Source organism: Onychomys torridus, chromosome 9 (genome assembly GCF_903995425.1).
Source record: "Onychomys torridus chromosome 9, mOncTor1.1, whole genome shotgun sequence".
Classification (NCBI taxonomy): domain Eukaryota; kingdom Metazoa; phylum Chordata; class Mammalia; order Rodentia; family Cricetidae; genus Onychomys; species Onychomys torridus.
Window position 1 is genome coordinate 49,176,264 of NC_050451.1, and position 22,069 is coordinate 49,198,332.

At 46.0% G+C, this 22,069-nt stretch overlaps 2 protein-coding genes across 6 annotated transcripts in view; both read left to right on the plus strand.

Annotated features, from left to right (window-relative positions):
* Nucleotides 1-1,861: 1,861 nt before the first annotated feature.
* LOC118591451 (complement C1q and tumor necrosis factor-related protein 9) lies at nt 1,862-13,114 on the plus strand. 2 transcript variants are annotated; one of them, XM_036199776.1, is made up of 4 exons: nt 1,862-1,905; nt 7,132-7,318; nt 10,813-10,875; nt 12,154-13,114. In XM_036199776.1, the coding sequence occupies exons 2-4, from the start codon at nt 7,153-7,155 to the stop codon at nt 12,924-12,926; spliced, it is 1,002 nt and encodes a 333-aa protein (XP_036055669.1). In that variant the 5' UTR covers nt 1,862-1,905; nt 7,132-7,152; the 3' UTR covers nt 12,927-13,114. The 2 variants fall into 2 exon arrangements, with proteins under 2 accessions (XP_036055669.1, XP_036055668.1); XM_036199775.1 differs by lacking the exon at nt 1,862-1,905 and having other exon boundaries at nt 6,973-7,318.
* A 4,753-nt stretch (nt 13,115-17,867) lies between these two features.
* LOC118591133 (mitochondrial intermediate peptidase) overlaps nt 17,868-22,069 on the plus strand; it is a 137,643-nt gene continuing 133,441 nt past the window's right edge. For all 4 annotated transcript variants that reach the window (XM_036199246.1, XM_036199245.1, XM_036199247.1 and 1 more), the window contains exons 1-2: nt 17,868-18,192; nt 21,303-21,476. In XM_036199246.1, the coding sequence (XP_036055139.1) occupies nt 17,992-18,192; nt 21,303-21,476 (375 nt within the window). In that variant the 5' untranslated portion in view covers nt 17,868-17,991. The remainder of the gene's footprint in view (nt 18,193-21,302; nt 21,477-22,069) is intronic.

The following is a 22,069-nucleotide window of genomic DNA, read 5'->3' on the forward strand; positions in this document are numbered from 1 at the left end:
ATTGCACTGCCCACACATGAAGGGACTTGGGGTCCTGGCTGTAGCAGTCAGGCTCAGTGTATGCTACCTAGCTTAATGGATGCTGCCGAATCCAATCCCACATCCTCCTGGGTACACTGCTGGGGCTGTCTGCTGTGCTGATGAGGGCATGTGGGCTGTGGTTAGCTCTGCTAGGGTAAGGCTTCCCAGTGTCTGCATACCCCATCCCTAGCTGGCCACTAAGACTCCTGCCCATCTCAGAACAGAAGACAGTCCTTTTATGCCCTGGAAACATGTGCTTTTGCCTGAATGTTTTGACACTTCTCAGGAGAAGCTGAAGCAGAAAGTAGAGCTGCAGCGTGCTCCTTGGTGGGCTGAAGGTGGGTGAAGGGATGAACAAAGTCCTCTATCTCCTCTGTGCATGGTCTAAACTGACTACACAGATGTTGGAAGGATCTGGTTGGGCTATGGTAACTTGCCACATCAGGTGCACCAAAAGCTGAAAACTTGGATTTCCTGAAAGAGAAGAGCAATTGTCAGGTCCAAAGGGAACCTCAATTCCCCCAAAAGCAGTGTTTGCTCAGCTCAGGCTGGGCTCTGGACTGTAACGGGAGCAGTATTCCTCAGGAACCCATGAAAGGGCTGCTTCCCTTGGCATATGCCTATGGTTACACATCAAAACCCATGCTAGCCTTTAGACTCCTTCAGTCCCTATCCACATGGAACTTCCTCTGTAGACCAGGCTGACCTCAAACTCAACAGAGATCTGCCTGCCTCTGCCTCCTGAGTGCTGGATTAAAGGTGTGCATCCCTACTGCCAGCTTCTTTTTTTTTTTTGAACTGAGGACTGAACCCAGGGCCTTGTGCTTGCCAGGCCAGTGGTCTACCGCTGAGCTAAATACCCAGCCAGAAGAAAATAACTTTATTTTACAGTTTGGTTGATTTATTTATTTATTTATTTAAATTACACTCATGATACTCATTTATTACACTCATGATATTAATTACATTTGTGGTATTCATTGATTGTATTTGCAGTATTCATTCAATAACTATATTTATGATATTCATTAATTACATTAATTGTACTGGTTAATTACATTCATGATATTATGTCCTGATACTACTGTCCATTTGTGGGGCTTTTTCATCACACAAAACTCTGTACTTAGAAAATCATTGTTCTATATTCAGTTTGGTATATTTAAAGGACTGGGCGGAGTCACTAGGAGTGTCGAGCCTTATCTAGAGCCTTAGAAGTCACGAGGGCTCAGAGCTACCTCCTGAACATACTAACCCCAAAAGCACATCCGAAGGCCTTTTGCTTCTGACGATCAAAGTGCCCCGTAGAGATGTGAATGCCAATGGGAAGGTTAACTGAGTGGTAGGTTGCCCTTGAAGTTGGTTTTGCCTTTGATGAAAGTCACAGGCATCAGTAACTAATCATTTGAAAGCTCTAAGTAAACAAGAGTAATCCTAATGGTCTGTGACTGCAGAGGCCACCCAGTTACTGTCCCAGTCATCTTCGCCATATTGCACCTGTTACCCCAGGATACGACGGACTCGAGGCCAGTGAGAAAGCTGTTCACATTAAGGAAAGAAGTCAGCAATAAGGATCCCTTCTCCCACATTCCACCTGCCGGAACTCCTGCAGTCCCCTCGATTTATTTCAGAGGACAGAAGAAAGGGACAAGTTTTCCACGCACCCAGGGGTGCTCCTAAGAGATGCTACCCGACCCCAGTGCTGCTGGGACTTTTGAAGCTCGTCCAAGACTTCTTGTGCCTCCCTCTGTCTCCTCCCCTTCCTGCTATTTTGCAGTTATGTGCACTGGGGAGTTCTATGGCAGGAAGGCATGGTTTTATTTACAGTGTGTGGGTTCCCTATTCACACCGTGTCCCTGTCCAGCCTGCAACTCCACGGTTCAGGTAAGAGCGCTGGGAAGGATTTTTTTTTTAATATTTTTTTCATCTTCAGCTGAAGGTACCTGGGTTCTGAGCTGACTGCTTCTAAAACTTTTTTTCTAAAGGACAAACAGGTGTGGTGGTTCATACTTGTAGTGTCACACTGGAGAGGCTGATACAGAAGGCTTGATACAGATTGGGTTACTACGTGAGTTCCAGGCCAGCCTGGGCTACAGTCTCTCTCTCTCTCTCTCTCTCTCTCTCTCTCTCTCTCTCTCTCTCCCCCCCCCTCTCTCTCTTTCTCTCTCTCTCTCACACACACACACACACACACACACACACACACACACACACGCACACGTGAGGGCTCTAAATGAGAGAAAAGCAAAGAATCTCATTTGCCAGAATTCTGCAATAGTGGACTGGGAGGAGACATAAAAAAAAACAGGATAAATCACAAAAATAATGGACCTTTCTAGAAAAGCAATTAGATTACCAGCTACATGTTTTAATAGTTATGTCTATACTAATTTATACGGTCTATAAAAAACACAATATGTGTTGATGATAAGACACATACTGTGACACTGTACTGAATATATGGGAGAAATAAATAAATAAAGCAGACTTGGTGTGGCGGGATGTCATGATGTCATCCCTCATGTTTCATGCTCAAGCAAGCTGAGCCTCAACAAAGACTACTCATAAACTGGCCTGGTACAGCACACCTGCACACCGGGACACTGAGGCAGAAGGATCATGACTTCTAAGCTGGCCTGAGCGGCATAGAAATATCCTGTCTGGAAAAAATAAGGTTGTTCTCCTGATTTCTGTTAAATGTTAGTGTTTGGGGCTTTGTAAGGACTTTGAAGTGTTTGAGGGGACATAAGGCATCTGAAATGTTTGGGAATCTGCTAGACTGTGAATTAGAGAAAATTAATCAGAAGAGGCACCGAAGGTGACTTTTTAAAAAATGTGTGTGTGGGTGTTATGCCAGCATTGTCTCTATGTACCTCCTTGGAAGCCAGGAGAAGGCATCACATCATCTGGAACCCAAGTTTAGATGGTTGTGAGCAGCCGTGTAGGTGCTGGGGATTTAACCCAGGTTCTCTGCAAGACCAAGCTCGTAATCATTGAGCATTTCTTCACCCTGGCTTTTTGTTTGTTTGTTGGTTGGTTGGTTGGTTGGTTGGTTGGGTTTTTTTGTTTTGTTTTTGTTTTTTCAAGACAGGGTTTCTCTGTATAGTTTTGGAGCCTGTCCTGGATCTTGCTCTGTAGACCAGGCTGGCCTCGAACTCAGAGATCTGCCTGACTCTGCCTCCCGAGTGCTGGGATTAAAGGTGTGCGCCACTGTTGCCCTGCACCAGGTGGCTTTTTATAGAGGTTGGGAAGTGAGGGGGATGCTGGTAAAATACAGAGGAGTCAACCTAGAATCTACCAGTCATTTGTGAGTTCAGCAGCAGAAGCCACTATAGAAAATTCATGGATTTGGCTCCAAGGAAACTCTGCTTCCTGAAGTGGAGTGAGTTTGTGACTGAGAGGGAAACAGCTGGGTTTCCTCTTCCAGAAACACTTTCTGTATCCCATAATACTCAGCAGCTTCCACTAGAGAACAACACAGTTTTTGGTTGTCAGCATCTAGATACAAAGGGGCTGGGAAGATGGGTCAGAGGTTAAGAGCACTGCAAATAATTCTCAGCTGGCTGGCCTGTAATACCAGCTCCTTGAGTATCTGATGTTCTGACCTCCAAGGGTTTTTACATTCATGTGTGTGCACTTGTGCACCTGTGCATGCACACACACAATTAAAATAATAAATAAAATAGCTACAAATGTGTAACTAACACTACAAAGGTGTTTTCCACAGGAAAGCCTCTTACCACATCATTCTAAACATTAACATGTTTGCTTATTTGCATATATTTACTTCTAGTATTTGATAATATACATACGTCAATATCTTCATAATGTGCCTGATATTTTAGTCTTTCTGAAAGTCACTTTAAATTTTTTTGAACCTTTATTTTATTTCTGTGTATGCTTGTGTGTACATTTGCTTCTTGTGTGGATACCCTCAGAGGCCAGAGAGAGGACTCAGATCCCCTGGAGCTGAAGTTATAAGCAGTTGTGAGCTACCCAACTGTGGGTGCTGGGAGCTGAACTCCAGTCCTCAGGAAGAGGACTTAACTGCAGAGCTCTCTCTAGCCCCCATTTTAGTCCTTTGTGTTTGGGTGGGTCTTTTGAGACAGAATCTCATCCATATGCCAGCTGATCGAGAACTTGTCACCCTTCAGCCTCTAGGCATGTTTTACATAGGTCACCAACTATTATAACTCTTACAGTATTTTGTCCCCACCCCCTGTATCTATTGTTAGGCATTATGTAATGTGCCCTCTCCTACCTTAACAGATAATGCTGCAGTTACCTTTGGCACACAGATCTTGCTTTATTATGAATAATTTTAGAAATAGCACTCCTGTATCACAGGGATAGACACTCTTTTTTTCCCTTTACAAAGGTTTATTAACATCTACATTGCTGTGGGTGGTACATAAGGATCTGGGGTCTGATGAGTTGCATTAACCTATGTGTTCTTTTTTGTTGTTTTGTTTTGTTTTTGTTTGGTTTTTCGAGACAGGGTTTCTCTATGTAGCTTTGTGCCTTTCCTGGATCTTGCTCTGTAGCCCAGGCTGGCCTCAAACTCACAGAGATCCGCCTGCCTCTGCCTCCCAAGTGCTGGGATTAAAGGCATGCGCCACCACCGCCCAGCTGTTGTTTTGTTTTGTTCCTTAAATCTTAAGGCTGCCATCACATAGCCCTTGCCTTCAACCATTACCGCTCAATCTGCTCCTCTATTTTCTATATATGGGGACTGGAGATATAATGCTGAAAATACAGTCAGATGAGCCTTTGAGTTCCATGATTAGAACCCCTGCCAGGCAGGTCCTGGGGACAGGTGGTGTGACACTTTGCACACTTACAGCGTTCCTCACCTTGATCTGGAATCCCACTCATCCACATCTCAAGAATTCAAACCCCTGTGGGAGCTTGCATGCTGATCCTGTCATGGGGAACAATCTGCCACCCCATCTTTCCCTCTCACCCAGATCTCAGCCCCAACCTGAGGCTGAAGGCAGATTACAAATAGAAACAAATGCAAACAGGCAAGAACCCAAGGAAAAGGGCCAGTGTCTTCAGAGGAAAAGAGTTGGGAATGTGATTCTCCCAAATTCTGGTGGTGTGTGCTCGGCCCTGTACCTCAACCTGCTGTGTGCTCAGGAATGCCCTACCACAGCAGGCTCAAGTGTCTTTTTGTTGTCACACTCGGGGTTAAAGCCAAGGACTCATATGTGTGACATAAGTGTTCTAGCACTGAGCTGAAGCCACAGCACAAATGGAGATGTTTGGTACATTGCTGTTAATGCCACATAATTTCTGTTGTGTGTGTATGGTACTGGAATGGAACTCGGCCCCATGTGTGCGAGGCAGCCTTTCTACAACTGAGTGGCATCCTCTGCTTGAATGTTTTCTTGTCTTTCTTGTGATAAAATACATATATAAGTTCAAACTTACCAGTGGAGTCATCTTAAGTGTATGACTGAGCAGCAATAAGTACATTCACATCATCCTGCAACCATCACCAACATATATCTGCAGAAGTTTCATCTTTCACTGAACAGCACCCACGCCCCATCAGCTCCTGGCACCAACTGTATTGCTTTCTCCATGGGTTGGACCACTTTGCATACTTTAAATACGACTCTTACAGATCGATCTTTCAGTCCCAGATTTTGTCACTCCCTAATGTCCTCAAGGTTCATCCATGATGTAGCTTGGGCCAGGATTTCCTGCCTTTCTGGGGGCCAAATGGCATTCCACTGTATTTATGTGTTACATGTTCTATAACCACTCATCCACTAATGGACACCTGGGCTGCTCCCCCTTGTGGTCTCTGTGGACATTGCTGCCAGGAACAGAGCTGTAGGTGGGAGTTTCTGTCCCACCAGCAGCTCCCAAATAAACACAGAGGCTTAATATTAATTATAAATGCTCAGCCAATAGCTCAGGCTTGTTACTACCTAACTCGTACACTTTAAATTAACCCATATTTCCTGATCTACCCTCTGCCACGTGGCTTGGTACCTTTTCTTAGTACGGCATGCACATCTTGCTTCTCTCTGTCTCTCTGCTGGTGACTCCAGACTCTGCCCTTCTCCTTCCCAGCATTTTCATTTTGGCTGTCCTGTCTAACCTTATTCTGTTCAGCTATTGGCCAGTTAGCTTGTTTACTAAGCCAATCACAGTAACACATCTTCACAGTGTACAAAGGGATTATTCCACAGCACAGAGCTTGTTCAAGTCTCTCTGGGCTTTTTGTTTGTTTTGTTTTTGTTTGATTCTATTCCCAGGAATAGAATTTCTGGCTCACATGCTAATTCTATGTGGGCCTTACTATTTTTAGTGTGCTTTCCCATGTATATTGTGGTCAAATTTAGTCTTTATATCAGTTCCATGAGATAAGAAAACATTTTGTTCTGGCTCAAAAAAGTGGCTTGCTCAAATCGAAACAATAAATAGAAGAGTCTCTGGACCTCAAAACTTGGCTTCCATATTTACTGACTATTAAAGGCAGTCCTGGGCTGGAGAGATGGCTCAATGATTAAGAGCACTGACTGCTCTTCCAGAGGTCCTGGATTCAATTCCCAGCAACCACATGGTGGCTCACAACCACCTGTAATGAGATCTGGTGCCCTCTTCTGGCCTGCAAGGACACATGCAGACAGAACACTGTACGTATAATAAATAAATAAATCTTAAAAAAAAAAAAAAAGTGGTCCTGATCATGTGTTACCACCTGAGGACAATGTGCCTTCCCTCCCCCCTCCTCTGCTCCCTCTCTCTCAACAATAGAGTCTCATTATATAGCTCAGGCTGACCTAGAACTTTTGTTTTGTTTTTTCTCAGCCTTCCAAGTGCTAGGATTACAGGCATTGCCACTGTGCCAGGTTTGGTGACAGTTTGGTCAGCTGCCTGGTTTCTGTTTTCTCTGCCCTGACTATCGAACATATAAGATTCTGTTCAAGCCTTTGTTAGTGCAGAGAGAAAAGGCCAGGTCACTTCCCAGCAACTGTGTCCATGCCCAGAGACCAAGGCCTATCCCATTGCAGAGATGAGAAGCTGTGTCCATGGCCAGCAACTATACCTACATCCAGCAATCAGGCATCTTTCAGTTTCTGTTTCCTCTTCCAGTCTAATCCCTGTCGTCTGACCATGAGGATTTGGTGGCTCCTGCTGGTTATGGGCTTGTGTGCAAGGAGTGTGTACTCCCAGGACACCTGCCGGCAGGGGCACTCTGGCATCCCTGGGAATCCAGGTCACAATGGCCTACCGGGAAGAGATGGACGAGATGGTTCCAAGGGTGACAAAGGAGACACAGGTACTCGACATTTGCAGCTTCTTACTGCCTCATCCACTCACTTGCCAAGGTGTATTGTTCCATCTGCCCACTGAACCCTCACCCACCAATGTACCCTGCAGGCACTTCTCAAAGACCGGTTCTGCCACATCAGTATTCCAGGTGCTGAATGGAGTGTGGGACAAGGCCAACAGCACCCTGCCCTCACAGGCTTCTCATCCACTGGAGATGGCAGTTATCAAGTATTTCTGCAACCATAGGGCATTTGAGTGGGATACTATGGGTGTGATGGATCATTGGTATCATGAGGCCAATGGAGCAATCTGATGGCTAAATATAGTAGCAACACCCATCCACAGGGTGAAGGCCCATGGTGGATGCCTAAGGCCATAGAAAACACACAATTTTGTTGTTGGTTGTTTTTGTTCTTTTGGGGGACCTGCCATGCAGCTCCCAAATAAATCACACACAGAGGCTTATTCTCAATTATAAATGCCCAGCCTTAGCTTGACTTGTTTCTTGCCGGCTTTTCTTAACTTTAAATTATCCCATCTACCTTTTGCCTCTGGGCTTTTACCTTTCTTACTTCTGTATATCTTATGTTCACTAGCATCCTCCTTTCCTTGTTCTCTTGCTCTTTCCTCTCTCTCCTCCAGATTTCTCCTATTAATTCTCTCTGACTGCCAGCCCCGCCTGTCCTTTCTCCTGCCTTGCTGTTGGCTGTTCAGCTGTTTATTAGACCACCAGGTGTTTTAGACAGGCAAAGTAACACAGCTTCATAGAGTTAAACAAATGCAACATAAAAGAATATAGCACATCTTTGCTTCATTAAAACAAATATTCCACAGTATAAACAAATGTAGCACATCTTAAAATAATATTCTACAACAGAATCCTGTCAATATTTTGTTTTCTCCATACATACATGACCTATAATAAAGTTTAATTTCTAAATGAGGTACAGAATAAATAATCATTAATAATAAAAACAGATTAAGTATTACACTTTCTTATAATAAAGTTACCAACATCAGTGATCTTACAGTTTGGGAATTTTATTAAGTAAATTTAGGGTTTTGTAGCCATAGCATTTGGAGACTGCAACGGCCATTCTAATACCTGACATGGCTTCAAAGTGACTGATGAGAGTGTCACATATAGCTTCCCAAGTTCTGTGACCATAGGCATGTACCACCATGTCTGGATCTGTGTTTATTTTCGAATATGTGACGTTTTAATGTTTATTACGAGATATTTTGTACACATGAAGAAAAGAGATGATTACTAGATAAATCAAGAGTAACACTATCATACATGTAATGCCAAATTTGTTTACCTCTCCCTTTGCAAATTTTTTTCCATCTTTTCTTGGTGTGATCTTCCCCTTTAAAAAGGCTTTTGATTTTTTAGACATTTAATTTTTTTTATGTCTATGGATGTTTTCTGCATGTGTGTCTAGGCACCGTGTGTGTGCTGCCCACAGAAGCCAGAAGAGGACATTGAGTCATCTGAGACTGGAGCTATGGATGGTTGGCAGCTGCTATATGGTTTCCAGGATTCAAACCTGGGTCTCCTGGAAGCATAGCCAGTACTCTAACCACTGAGCAACCTCTCCAGCCCAACTCTTCTTTTTTATTGACAGTGTGTCATGGTATCCCAGACTGGCCTCAAAGTTGCTGTGTACTCAAGCATGAACTTGAACACTTCATCCTCCTGCCTTTACCTGTTGAGTGCTGGGATTATAGGCATGTACCATTGTGCCAGGCTAAAAACCAATCGATCAATTTTTCTGTCTCTTTCTTTCTCTCTCCCTTTCTCTGTAGCACACCACACACATGTGGTGCATGTGTATGTGTGTGTGTGTGTGTGTGTGTGTGTGTGTGTACACACATCATTGTCAGGTATCTTCTATTCTGCTCAGCTTTACAGGGGGCAGGGTCTTTTGCAAAACCTAAAGCTTGCCATGTTGACCAGGCTGTCTGGCCAGCAAATCCTCAGGATCACCCTGTTGTCTCCCCACCCCCATGTCTCTAGTCCTCCTTCCAGGCTCGGACATCCAGACTTGACTTTTTACATGGGTGCTAGGGATTCAAACCCAGGTCCTCATTCTTTTTCTTTGCCATTGAGCTACCTCCCCAGCTCTGTCAAAGCAGATTTCTTAAAAGCATGCTTTCTGGGTCAGGTATGCCTTTAATCCCAGCACTCAGGAGACATAAGCAGGTGAATCTGTGTGAGTTCAAGGCCAGCTTGGTTTATATATTGAGTTTCAGGACAGCCAGAACTACATCATAGAAAGACTGTGTCTAAAAAACAAACAAACAAACAACAACAAAACAAACAAAACTATCTGTTTCTATTTTTTCATTCAGTATACACACACACACACACACACACACACACACACACACACACACATTCCACTCAATGTGCTTTTTCCTAGGAGAATGACGTTAACTCGTGCTGCTTCTTTACCTGGTCCTCTGAGGATGCACTGTGTGTTTTATATTATCAACACACAGTTAGCACAATGTCCATGACATACATTCACAGCTGTTCTAGCAGCTGTGCGTGCTCTGACCTGTATGGTCATGAAAGCTTTGAGATAGTGCTACAGAACACAAGAACTGGGAACTCAGCAGGGAGAGAGAAGTTTGGGTAGGAAGGCTCAGGCTTCCGGGGTGGTGCAGAGGAGTGGGGGATCATGGAGAGGAGGCTGGTTTGGAGACACCTCCCACTTGGTGGTTCAATGGGACCCTGGGATTTCTTGGGGTAACGCTAGGCATTATGATGGATGCAAATCAGCCTGTGTCACTCTCCAGTCCTGAGAGCTGAAGGCTGTCCCAGCTGCTTGTCACACCACAACCAGAATGGTAGGGCTGGAGTTTTGGGGCCTTGGCTGACTTAAGTGAAACAGAACCTGAGGTAAACTGGCCTTGTGCACTCTTCTGTCGCCATAGTCTGGCCGTTACTTGGTGACTTTCTGCCCCCAGACTTAGAACTAGTGTATGACTAGCAGAGTCCAGTGTCCCCCCCACAGCTTGTTTGGTGGCATTTGCCTCTTGTCTACAATGCCTTTCCTTCCCTAACAGTCATACCTCGGGGGTCTCTGATGTTTCATGGAATCTGGTGAGACTTCCGTTCCACTCTCTGAATGACTGGTGGAAAGGGATCAGGATGAGAGAGATGTCTAGCACCTCCCGTATTCAGATCACTTCCAAGTCCTCATCCCAAGACAAACTTACAGCTTGGCCCTCAGTGTGTTAGTTTGCCTTGCCTTGTGCTCCTTGGGCACCCCACCGCGGGGTGCTTGGGAAGTCACCAATGCATTTAATAACCTGTTCATTCTACATGACTAAACCCCCGGGATACTCACTAATAGCTGCTACCTCCATCTGCACTGGTGGGAAAAGAGGTGAGCTGGGGCACCCTAGGACTTCCCATATCGATAGAGACTCATAGTCAGGAAACTGAAATTGGTATCTCAGCTCTTGTCTGCTTTCTTCCCTTTCACCTAGGAGAACCAGGACATCCCGGTGGCCCAGGGAAGGATGGAGTTCACGGTGAGAAAGGAGAACCAGGTCAGCAGTGGCTTTGTATACATAATAAATAAATCTTAAAAAAAAAAAAAAAAAAAAAGAAAATGGAAGAGTTCTATAAATTAGGTAGCATTACTGTTCCAGCTCTAGAGATGAGGGAAAAAATGTGATGGGGCTCACTATCTGCTTGTACAGTATAGCCACGTGTGCCAGGGTTGGAGAAAGGGTAGGTAGTATTCTGAAGTAAGCCTGGGCTCCCTCCTCATAAGCACCATTGCCTCCCAATCCAGGGAGTGCACAGTGTGGAGTGTTCATGTAGACTGAGGAAAACTGAGGTGGAAAGGGCTGGACAGTTGGCAGGCATGTGGGCCACAGTGAACATCTGACTTCAGACCCACTCCCTGAGGAGCTGTCCTTGCCTAGGACTGAGGCCCTGTTACTCAGCATGCTGGACTGGTCTGTTCCTTGTCATATTTTCCTTCAATGATGTGTGCTTCTCCCAAGGGTGGCCTTGTTTCTGAGTCATCATGGAGCCCTGGTACTGACTAAAGAATACTTTTGGAGGCTGGGGATGTGGCTCAGTTGGTAGAGTGCTTGTTTAGCCTGCATGAAGCCCTGGGTTCTGTTCCCGGCACTGCATAACCTGGGAGTGATCAAATACAGCTATAGTCCCAGAACTCAGGAAGTATAGGCAAGAGGATTAGAAGTTTAAGATCATCCTGCCATCCTTGGCTATAGTGAGTCTGAAGCCATCCTGGGCTACACGAGACACCCCCCCCCCTTTTATTTTGTTTTGGTTTTACGAGACAGGGTTTCTCTGTTGCTTTGGAGCCTGTTCTGGACTAGCTCTGTAGACCAGGCTGGCCTCGAACTCACAGAGATCCACCTGCCTCTGCCTCCCCAGTGCTGGGATTACAGGTGTGCGCCACCACCATCCAGCATAAATTTTCTTTCTTTCTTTCTTTTTTTCTTTTTGAGACAGGGTTTCACTGTGTAGCTTTGCGCCTTTCCCAGAACTCACTAGGTAGCCCAGGCTGGCCTCGAACTCACAGAGATCCGCCTGGCTCTGCCTCCTGAGTGATAGGATTAAAGGCGTGCACCACCACCACCCGGAGACCCTTTTAGAAAAAGAGGGTTTGTGTATGTGTGCTTACATGTACATTTCCCTGCATGCAATTTGGGAGTTTGTGAATTTTCAGACTCTGAGAAGATTGTGAACCTACACCCTACTTTGTCTCAATTAAATGCTCAGTGATAGAAACTCCAACATTGTGCACGAGGGAATCCTGAACCATGTCTTCATTATCTTCCTCTATCCAGGAGCAGATGGAAGAGTTGAAGCAAAAGGCATCAAAGGTGATCCAGGCTCCAGAGGATCCCCAGGGAAGCACGGCCCAAAGGGGTCCATTGGTCCTACAGGAGAGCAAGGGCTGCCAGGAGAGACTGGCCCTCAGGGGCAGAAGGGAGATAAAGGCGATGTGGGCCCCACTGGTCCAGAAGGACTAATGGGCAGTACTGGTCCTTTGGGCCCCAAGGGCTTACCTGGCCCCGTGGGCCCCATTGGCAAACCAGGTCCTAAGGGAGAAGCCGGACCCATGGGCCCCCAAGGGGAGCCAGGAGTCAGAGGAATTAGAGGCTGGAAAGGCGATCGAGGAGAGAAAGGGAAGGTTGGTGAGGCTCCCATCTTGCCCAAGAGTGCTTTCACTGTGGGGCTCACGGTAATCAGCAAGTTCCCGCCTCCTGATGCACCCATCAAATTCGATAAGATCCTGTACAATGAACTGAACCATTACAATGTAGCGACGGGGAAATTCACCTGCCACGTGGCTGGTGTCTATTACTTCACCTACCACATCACTGTTTTTTCCAGGAACGTGCAGGTCTCTTTGGTCAAAAATGGGGTAAAAGTCCTGCATACCAAGGATGGTTACATGAGCTCTGAGGACCAGGCCTCTGGTGGCATTGTGCTGGAGCTGAAGCTCGGGGACGAGGTGTGGATGCAGGTGATGGGAGGCGAGAGGTTTAATGGCTTGTTTGCAGATGAGGATGACGATACCACATTCACTGGCTTCCTTCTGTTCAGCAGCTCTTGACGCAAAGGACTCTGCACATGGGCCTCATGGAAGGCTCTCCTGGTGGACATGGTGCCCACAGAATTAGCTCGGTGAAGGTGGGATGTGATTGTGTCCATTCTTCCAATTATTGCATTAATTCTAAACTGTAGAGGTGGGAAGCTAGTCCCACAAATCCAGCCATTTGAACACATTAATAATAAACTCAGAGACACCAACAATGCACCAGTGTCTCATTAAGGCAAAAGACCAAAGCACTTCCCCTTAGTGTCATTTAATCAAGAGTGAGTGCGGATTTGAATTATCTACTTCATGTTTTATGGGTCTTCCTGTCTGTCTGCTGTATGAGTCTGAATCTGTGTCTGCCTGAAGGCTGTCTTGTGAATCTGTCCCTGTCCCTAGCAAAAAAGTATCACATGGAGAAAGGAATGAAGGATCCTTTATAGAAACCTTTAACAGAATTTCACAAGGGATTAAGTCACTGATTCCAATTGCTCCCCTGGACTCCCTCCCAGTGACATGCCCCCTCCAACAAGGCCACACCCCCTAATCCTTCCCTATAGCATGAATCTTAAAAGTTCTTATTAATGAAATCAAACCCGAGGCCAGTTATTGGGGTGATTGCTGGAAGATCAGAGACACAGAACAAGCCATGGCTACCTCACCTTGCTAGTTCCTCAGGTGATCCTGTTTCCTCAGGCTGGAAGCTTCTGAGTCCTCATCCCAATGGCTCTCAGCTGGACTGTGTTGCTCCAAAGCCTGAATACTTCTCAAGCCAAATGCTTAACTAACTAAATGCTTAACTCACTACATGCTTTTCTCCTTAGTTCCTGGTCCTCACACCTTATATACCTTCTCTTTCTGCCCCCACTCCCTGGGATTAAAGGTTGGGTTTCTGGGATTAAAGGCTGTCACCTTGCCTAGCTGTTTCTAAAGTGGCCTTGAACTCAGAGATCCAGCTAGCTCTATCTCCCAAGTGCTGGGATTAAAGGTGTGCACCACCACTGACCAACTTCTGCTATAGCTTACTCTTCCTATTTTCTAGCCACCATTTTTGGCTTTGTTCTAGTGGCTGTCTGTTCTCTGACCCCAGATACGTTTATTTCAGGAAACATACAATATTTTGGGGAACACAATACCACCACACTTCCCAAACAGTTCCACCATCTGGGGACCAAGCATTCAAACATAGGAGCCTAAGGGGGCCATTCTCCTTCAAACCATCACAATAATGTAAGGGATATTTTTATCACAATGCATTGGTACAGTTGTATGTAACTTAGGATCTCAATCTCTCTCTCTTTCTGGTTTTTTCAAGACAGGGTTTCTCTATGTATGCTCTGCTGTCCTGGAACTTGCTCTGTAGACCAGGCTGGCCTTGAACTCAGAGATCCACCTCCCTCTTTTTTTTTTTTTTTTTTTTTTGGGTAACTCTCTTAAAGAGTAGAAGAATAAACAGTGGCTCTGTGGGTTGTAATTAATTTTCCATGCTGGAGAAGGAACCCAGGGTTTGTGCATGCTAGGCAAGTGCCTGGCCACAGAGCCCTGTCCTCAGCCTGCTTGTAACAGTATCTTTAACACATCACCATCCCCTCACTCAAGGCATCCTTTGCTCATGTGTTTGTGGTGGGAAGAGTTCTAGGAGAGTTTTGGTGTCACTTTCCTGTTCTAAAGGTCATATTATGATTTCTGATATTAGGGGAAAGTGAAGAAAAACGAGATGGGATTATGGCTGAGTGCGATAACATTTGTATAGTATGCATGGGTTCCATTTTCAGCACTGCAAAAAGCATACTTACTCCATTTTATGACTAGCTGCTTTAAGCTGGTGTCAGTAAGATGCCCCAGGAGGCTGCTCAATACAGTTATGGATACTTTATTTTCTAACTTAGGTGTCTATGCCACAAATAGTTAGAATGAATCTCATATTAGCTTTCTAGGGCTTTCATAACCAAGGTGGGTGGCTTAAGACACCAGAATGTATCCTCTCACAGATCTGGAAACAGAAGTTCAAGGTCCATGAGTCAGCAAGGTTGAGACAGTCCCTGAAAGATGACCCTTTCCTGCCACTTCCAGCTTCCAGATGCCCCGGTGTCCCTTGGCTTGACACACGTCACTTCAGGGTCTCTGCCTGTAGTTCTACATTGGTTTCCCTTCATAACTGCACATTTTCCTCTTCTACAGAGGACATCAGTCATATTGGATTCAGGCCCATCCCAATCTGATTATGTCTGTAAAGATCCTACCCAAATAAGGTCAGATTTGCAGGCACCAAAGATTAGTACTATAATATGTCTTATAAGGAGACACAGTTCTCCCCACAAGAGTCTGCCCTCTAGACTTGCCTTCAAGTTGATGTCCTTTCTCTCTCCTATCGGTCAATAGGCCCTTACTCTAACACCCTCAATTTCATCATTATCATTTTTTGCCCCAAAATGTCATTGTTTAAGCCATTTAAATCAGCAACAGGAGAGACCTATTGTGTGATGATATATCCCGGGGCAAAATCTAGCCAGATGGAAGTCTTCAGTCAGACAAGTTATTTGTTTCCAAAGTACAGTGGTGGGATAGGCAAAAGATGCCATTAAAGGGAGAAAAGAAAAGGCAAAAGGCCTCACAAGTTTCAAGCGATTTTGAAATCGAGCAGGGAAAATACTAGTGCTTGAAATAATCCATCTTGCCACAACCCTTCAGTTCTTTATGTGTTCTTACTGCAGGGCTGTTTGGGTGGATTCTCTTCCTGCCCACCTGGGTACCTGGCAGTGATGGTGAATTGTCCACATGTATCCACAACTCATATGCTCATTGGAACACACATGCTTCTCATGCTGGTCTCAAAACCCTGGCTGTGGGGGTTAACCATCATTGTCAACCTGACTGAATTTAGAAGCTCCCAGGACACAGATCTCTGGTCACGACTGTGAAGGCTTTCCTAGAAAGGTTTCATTAGAGAGAGATGACCTGCCCTGAAAGAGGGTGACACCATTCCACGGGCTGGGGTCTCAGACTGAAGAAAAAGGAATAAAGGAAGTGGTAGCTGAGTACCAGCACTCATCTTTCTCTGCTTTCCGTCTTCCCCATTGTGGGGAAAATCATGCTGTCACCGCTGTAAGCTACTCTTGCTTCCAGTGTGTGTGTGTGTGTGTGTGTGTGTGTGTGTGTGTGTGTGAATTTTGAACATCTGATCCTTCTAACTCTATCTCCTAAAAACTGGCACACCCACAATCCCTTTTCTTCTCTTTTTATATTTTATTTATTTTTATTTTATATGCATTGGTGTTTTGCCTGCTTGTATGTCTGTGTGCGGGTGTCATATCTTGGAGTTACAGACGGTTGTGAGCTGCTATGTGGGTGCTAGGAATCAAACCCAGGTCCTTTGAAAGAGCAGTCAGTGCTCTCAACCTCCGAGCCATCTCTCCAGCCCCCCACAACCCCTTTTCTAGCCACTGGCTCGCCACCTCTACCCACAGCAATCTCTCAAGGAAAAATCAAGTTCCTGATAACAAAATCCTTCCTTCTGGGCATCCCTGTCTGGAATCCTGGCACTTGGGATGCTCAGGCAGGGGGACTGCCAGTTTGAGGTCAGCCTGGGATACATGGTGAGTTCCAGGCCAGCCTGGAATACAAAGTGAGAGCCCATCTACAAACCAATTAAACACACACAGAACTTTCGACCTTTTCCTTTCTTCCCTGCCAAGGTTTATAAAGCAGACAGGACAGCCATCCGGTAGTCATCTTGTGCAGGAGAGGTGACTGCACCTTAGGAAGAAAAGCTCTGGTCCTGGCAGAACCAGCACCCGGACCCACCATGGTGTGGCTGTCTTACCTGGAGAAGGCTAGGGCTGTCAAGAGACTTCCTCAAGCCTTCCCAAGTCAGTACCATCATTCTTTCCTTTCCAGCCACGGCTCCCAATTTTCTAATGCCATCCCCTCCCCACCCCCAGCCTTTGCCCTCTCATTTCTGCAGTCTGATTGATATTTGAGGAGGTCCTGTCTGTACTAATTTAGATTTTAGACTATTATGGTGAAAGTCTAGGAGTTAGATAGACGCTGGTAGGCAGACAGACAGGGAGAGAGGCCATGCCTAGGTAATGGTGGTGGTGAATCTCTAAGACCGCCAGCTTCTTCCTCAGCCTTCAGCTTTTATCTCCCACCAGCAGGCTCAACAAGTCAAGACTGGGTCATGACATGTCACACCACAGTTCTGAGCCAACCAACCACCCTAGTTTTCTCTAAACGGACCAACTTTAAATTAGGGAAGGAAAACCCTTCAGAGACCTTAAAATCCAGCGCTTGAGAAGAGACCCGATTTTCGCCTTCCAAGTGCCTCCTCGGCTTGGCAGAGGTTCCTTTTCTTTGTGTGCCTGTTGCCTGTGTTTCCTCACCCCCAGTAAACACCTTTCATCAACTGCTATTCTGTCTGCCGTGCTTGAGATTTCTCCAAGGCTACGTGTTGCGCTTCATATTTTTCCTGCCTTTTACTTTTTCGACTGGCAGAGACAAAGAACCCGATCAAGACCTTATAGAATGTATCATCTCCAGACCCCTAGACGGTATCAATAGTTTCAAAAGTCAAAATAGATGAAGAGTCTCTATAGTTAATTCACGTGGTTACACACAACCATAGCTGACATGCATGCGTGCAAACGTAGGTGTGATTTCGATCTCTTTTGGAGCAGACAGGTTCCTTGGATTCAGACTGCATGTGGCTTCTCCTGGATCCTTCCACACGCTGTCACTGGGTCTCCTCTGAGAAGGCATCAAGAACTCATCTGAGTTCTCACATTCATTCCTGGCACCGGTTAAAAATTCCAATTCCCAACACGACTTTCTGCGCCCCAGGAACACTGGGAGGGAAAGGCAAGCTCAGGACGTTTCTTCCTCCAGACACACGAGGGCGCTATGGAGCTTCGGTCGCTCAGAAGGCGTCGGGGCGACGCTCTTGCTGGGGAGTCGACACGCTCAAGTCCGGGCCTGCGCCGGGAGCCCACAGGGCAGCGCGCGCGTCACGTGCCGCGGCGTGGGCCGCTGCCTTGGAAACGCGGGGCGCGCGCTTCCTGAACTTGAAGCATCCGGGGCCGGGAGGATGCTGCTGGTGGACGGGATGCGGTACGCCCGCAGGCTGTGTGGCCTAGGAGCCAGAGCGGCTCTGCGGGGACCCGCAGGCCGAAGCGGCCTGCGCAGCTGGGGTCGCGCCCGGGGAGTCAGCACCAGCTGGTCCCCGGTGGGCGCCGCCTTCAACGTCAAGCCCCAGGGCCGCCTGTGGGACCTGTTGGGAGAGCGCCGGGTGAGCGAGCGTGCCGTGGGTCTGGGCAGCGCGGCCTCTGCCTCTTGCTGAAAGGGGACTGTGCCAGGATTAAGTGCGCACCAGGGTCCCGCTGGCTTACCACTCAGCCCTTCCCCTACTGAAGTTCGCTTCTCCCCTTCTGGCTTCGGAGTTCACACTTGGCTTTGTAACGACACTCTTCCGTTGAAGACTCCATCACACCTTAATTGTCCATTTCGAGCTGCTTTGAAACAACCAGGCATGGGGGCTCCTGTTTGTAAGACTCTCTTGGATGGGTAAAGGCAAGAGGGTTCAAAGGGCAGCCCTTTTGGCTCCAAACCGAGTTTGAGACTAGCCCGAGTTACATAAGGACCTGCGTTTCAAAAAAAAAAAAAAAAAAAAGCAACAACAGAACCCTGTCGAGAAAAATTAGACTTCCCGGTGTGCCTTAGAGTTGATTGCTTACCTAGCCAGAATTGCTTGGCTATTTCCACCCTGCCTGTGGTGGTATTGGACACTTGAAAATGAATGAGGGAAAGGCAGGGGAGACTGGGAATGGTTTGCCCAGTGAATCCCTTTATTTGCGCTTGCAGATTTTGCCTTTAAGGTTAAGGGTTGTTTTTGCCTTTTAGCTTTTCGCTGTGGGCTTTCTCAAAAGACGAATCAGCGATACAGTTGCATTGCATTTCATGGTGTGAGCATCTCTGTGTTTAGCTTTGTCTATTTGAAAGTTCTTTTGTATATATCATTCCCTCCAAGACCCATAAGGGTAGATGATGCTGGTATTAATGGAGTCGGTGGTAGAACTGCATGTTAGTACTGAGCAGAAAGATGCGAAAGGGAAGCTTAGTTTTTAGTGGAGGAGATAGAACTGATTCCAGCCATATTTAAAAGAAAAAATTATTGTGTGTGCGCTCGCAGATATGAATGAGTGCAAGTGTAGCCAGGTGCAGGCCAGAGGGCAATTTTTAGGGGTCTGTTGCTTCGTACTTTGTGGAGGCAGGGTCTCTCTTGTTTTTGCTAACGGACTGTGTACTCCAGGTTATCTTCCCCTCTTCTATCTGGTCCTTGGGCTTCTAGGTATTTTCTTGGAATAGGAGTGCTGAAATTATAGTTGCATGCCACAAAAAATCAGCTTCAAAGTTACTTATTTTATGTGTGTTTTGTCCAAATGTATGTGAGTGCACCACATGTGTGCAGTGCCATCCATGTGCACATGGAGGCAAGAAGAGAGTGTTCGATCCCCTGCAACTGAAGTTCTAGACAGGTTGCAAACCGCCATGTGGGTGCTGGGTACTGAACCCAGGTCCTCTGCAAGAGCAGTCAGTGCTCTTAACCACTGAGCCATCTCTCCAGTCCTTCCTCCCACATTGTGTTTTAATTACATTTTTTTTGTTTGTGTGTATAGGGGCCTGTATGTGTGTGTTCAGGGACAAGTTTCAGGAGTTGGTTCTCTCCTTCTACCATGTAGGTTCCAGGCTTGGAGGCAAAGCATTTTACCCATTGTACCATCTACATGGCCTCTGAGTCACTTTCTTACATGGGTTGGGGGGATTGGACTCAGGTCCTCAGCTTGCAAATTGAGTGCTTTTACCCACTGAACCAACCCTCCCTGCCCCCTTGGCATTGTTTTTTAAAAAAAAATTTTTATGCATAGACTTTTTAAAAAAGATTTATTTATTTATTATGTATACAGAAGAGGGCGCCATATCTCATTACAGATGGTTGTGAGCCACCATGTGGGTGCTGGGAATTGAACTCAGGACCTCTGGAAGAGTAGTCAGTGCTCTTAACCGCTGAGCCATCTCTCCAGCCCTTATGTATAGACTTAAGTACAGTAGGTCTTAAGTTGGGTAATTAAAAAAATTTTTTTTATTACATTTATTCCCCACCCTCCGTGTGAGAGTGTGTGTGTGTGTGTTCCTGTGTCTACACATGAGTATGCCATATGCACATATGGAGGTCACAGAACTTCCAGGTGTAGGCTCTTTCCTTGTATCATGTGTTTCTGGAGCAACCACATCATGTCTTTAGCCTTGGCCATCGTGCTTGGTGGCAGCTGCCTTCATCCACTGAACCATTTGTTTTGTTTGTTTTTTTGAGGTTAGGGTCTTGCTTGTATACCCCTGGCTGTCCTGGAATTTGTTAAGTGCCAGAATTCAGTTGTGTGCCATTATACCCCAAGTGTTTTCTCTTAAAGCATATTTCTGGCTGGCTGTGGTAGCACTCACATATAATCTTAGCATTTTGGGTGCTTAAAGAGGAGGAACCAAGGTTCCAGACTTCTGTCACAGAAAACAAAAAGAACTTTAAAGCATATTTCCATGTCAGTGAAAGGAGAATGCACTGCTTGTTATAGAACTGTGTGATTTAGATGAGAGAACCTTTGTAAAGTACATGGCACACTTTGGCATATGTCCTTAGATGTCAGCTTTCTCCTGCTTTCTTGGAGGGCTCTCGGATTCGTGCTTGAACTGCTTTAAAAATACTTTTTTTAACTGGTTGTTCCCATTAGATTAGTGCTTTTTTTCTTTATTAAAATACTGAAATGCCTTAGTTTTAGCCAGTGCCTAGGGGTAGTATGGGAAGTCTGCTTGTGCGTAGGCTGGCCTCTGTTTTGTAGTCGGGAACAGGTTGGTGGTATGTGTGGAGACTTTGCTCTGTGAGAGGCCTGGTTCTGGGCACTCCACACATGCTTTAGTTTGTTTCCAGAAAACTGAAGCCTGGGAGGGATGATCATGTGACTGAGGCTGTAGTGGATTATGGTTACCATTAACATCTGTTACGTGCTGTCTGCATGCCAGGCACTCTTGTGAGTTTTGTTAAACCTTTGAATCTTCATGTAATCCTCCCAGCCATTTTCTCATGGAGCCTCAGTACTGACAGCTGGACCTATACCATTCGCTTCTTTTTGAAAAAGAAGGAAGGCTTGAAGAAAACATAAAATTTCAAAAATGTTTAAGTGTAGTTCTGTGCAGTGTAACAGAGAAAGAGCGACACTGTTCCCATTGCACAGATGTGGGAAGTCTAGATATATCAACGAAAATCAGGGCTTCGTGCAAATGTAGTTCTAAGGAGAAAAACAAAACTATACTTGGCTATAAATTGGAAATGTTGTTTTGGACTTTTAGGGTCTTTTTGGAGTTCCTGAGCTCAGCACCCCTGAAGGATTCCGTGTTGCCCAGAAGGAGGCCTTGAGGAAGACGGAGCAGCTGGTGGAGCGAGCGTGTTCCACACCCCCAGGGCCACAGACAGTCCTCATCTTTGATGAGCTCTCGGATTGCCTGTGCAGAGTGGCCGACTTGGTGAGACTTAGAAGCACAAACACGGGTGTGTGTGAGTGCAGGCACATGCATGCCACTGATGCATGGGTGAAGGGCAGGGGAAAACTCACGAATCTGTCCTGTCTTGTAGGTAGAATCCATGGCTGAAACTTAGATCACCAGGCCTGCAAGCCAGACCGCCTACTTGCTGAGTCATCTTGCCAGAAAAGGGCCCAAACTTGATTACTTGTATCAGTGAAGGTGATTTGTGGCACATAGAGTCCAAAATAGGATTGTTCAGAATCTGATGTAGTTCTGACCTGTGTAGAATTTTCCTCAGTGTTCATTCAGTGTTGAGGTTGCCAAGTACAAAACATTGTCCTAGTCACCAGGATGAGTTAAAAAAACACCAGCTCTGCCCGAGTTAGACAATGTCCTGGAGTTCATTGGTTTTTAGAAGAGTTAGGTAGTGCCTCAGTGGTTATCTCATCTGGATTAACTGGTTTAATCCCTTCTGCCTGTCTTTATCTACCTCACTTTGGCAGCCACATATGTCTGTCTGTCTGTCTGTCTCTCTCCCTCTGTCTATATGTGTTGACAGGGTCTCATTGTATTGCCTAGACTGTCCTCGAACT

What these genes read in the sequence shown, in the direction of transcription:
- LOC118591451 (XM_036199775.1), top strand. Translation starts at nt 7,018, where the DNA reads ATGCCCAGAGACCAAGGCCTATCCCATTGCAGAGATGAGAAGCTGTGT. An exon ending in GGGTGACAAAGGAGACACAG is followed by an intron (nt 7,319 to 10,812) that starts GTACTCGACATT and finishes CCTTTCACCTAG; the next exon opens with GAGAACCAGGACATCCCGGT. An exon ending in CGGTGAGAAAGGAGAACCAG is followed by an intron (nt 10,876 to 12,153) that starts GTCAGCAGTGGC and finishes TCCTCTATCCAG; the next exon opens with GAGCAGATGGAAGAGTTGAA.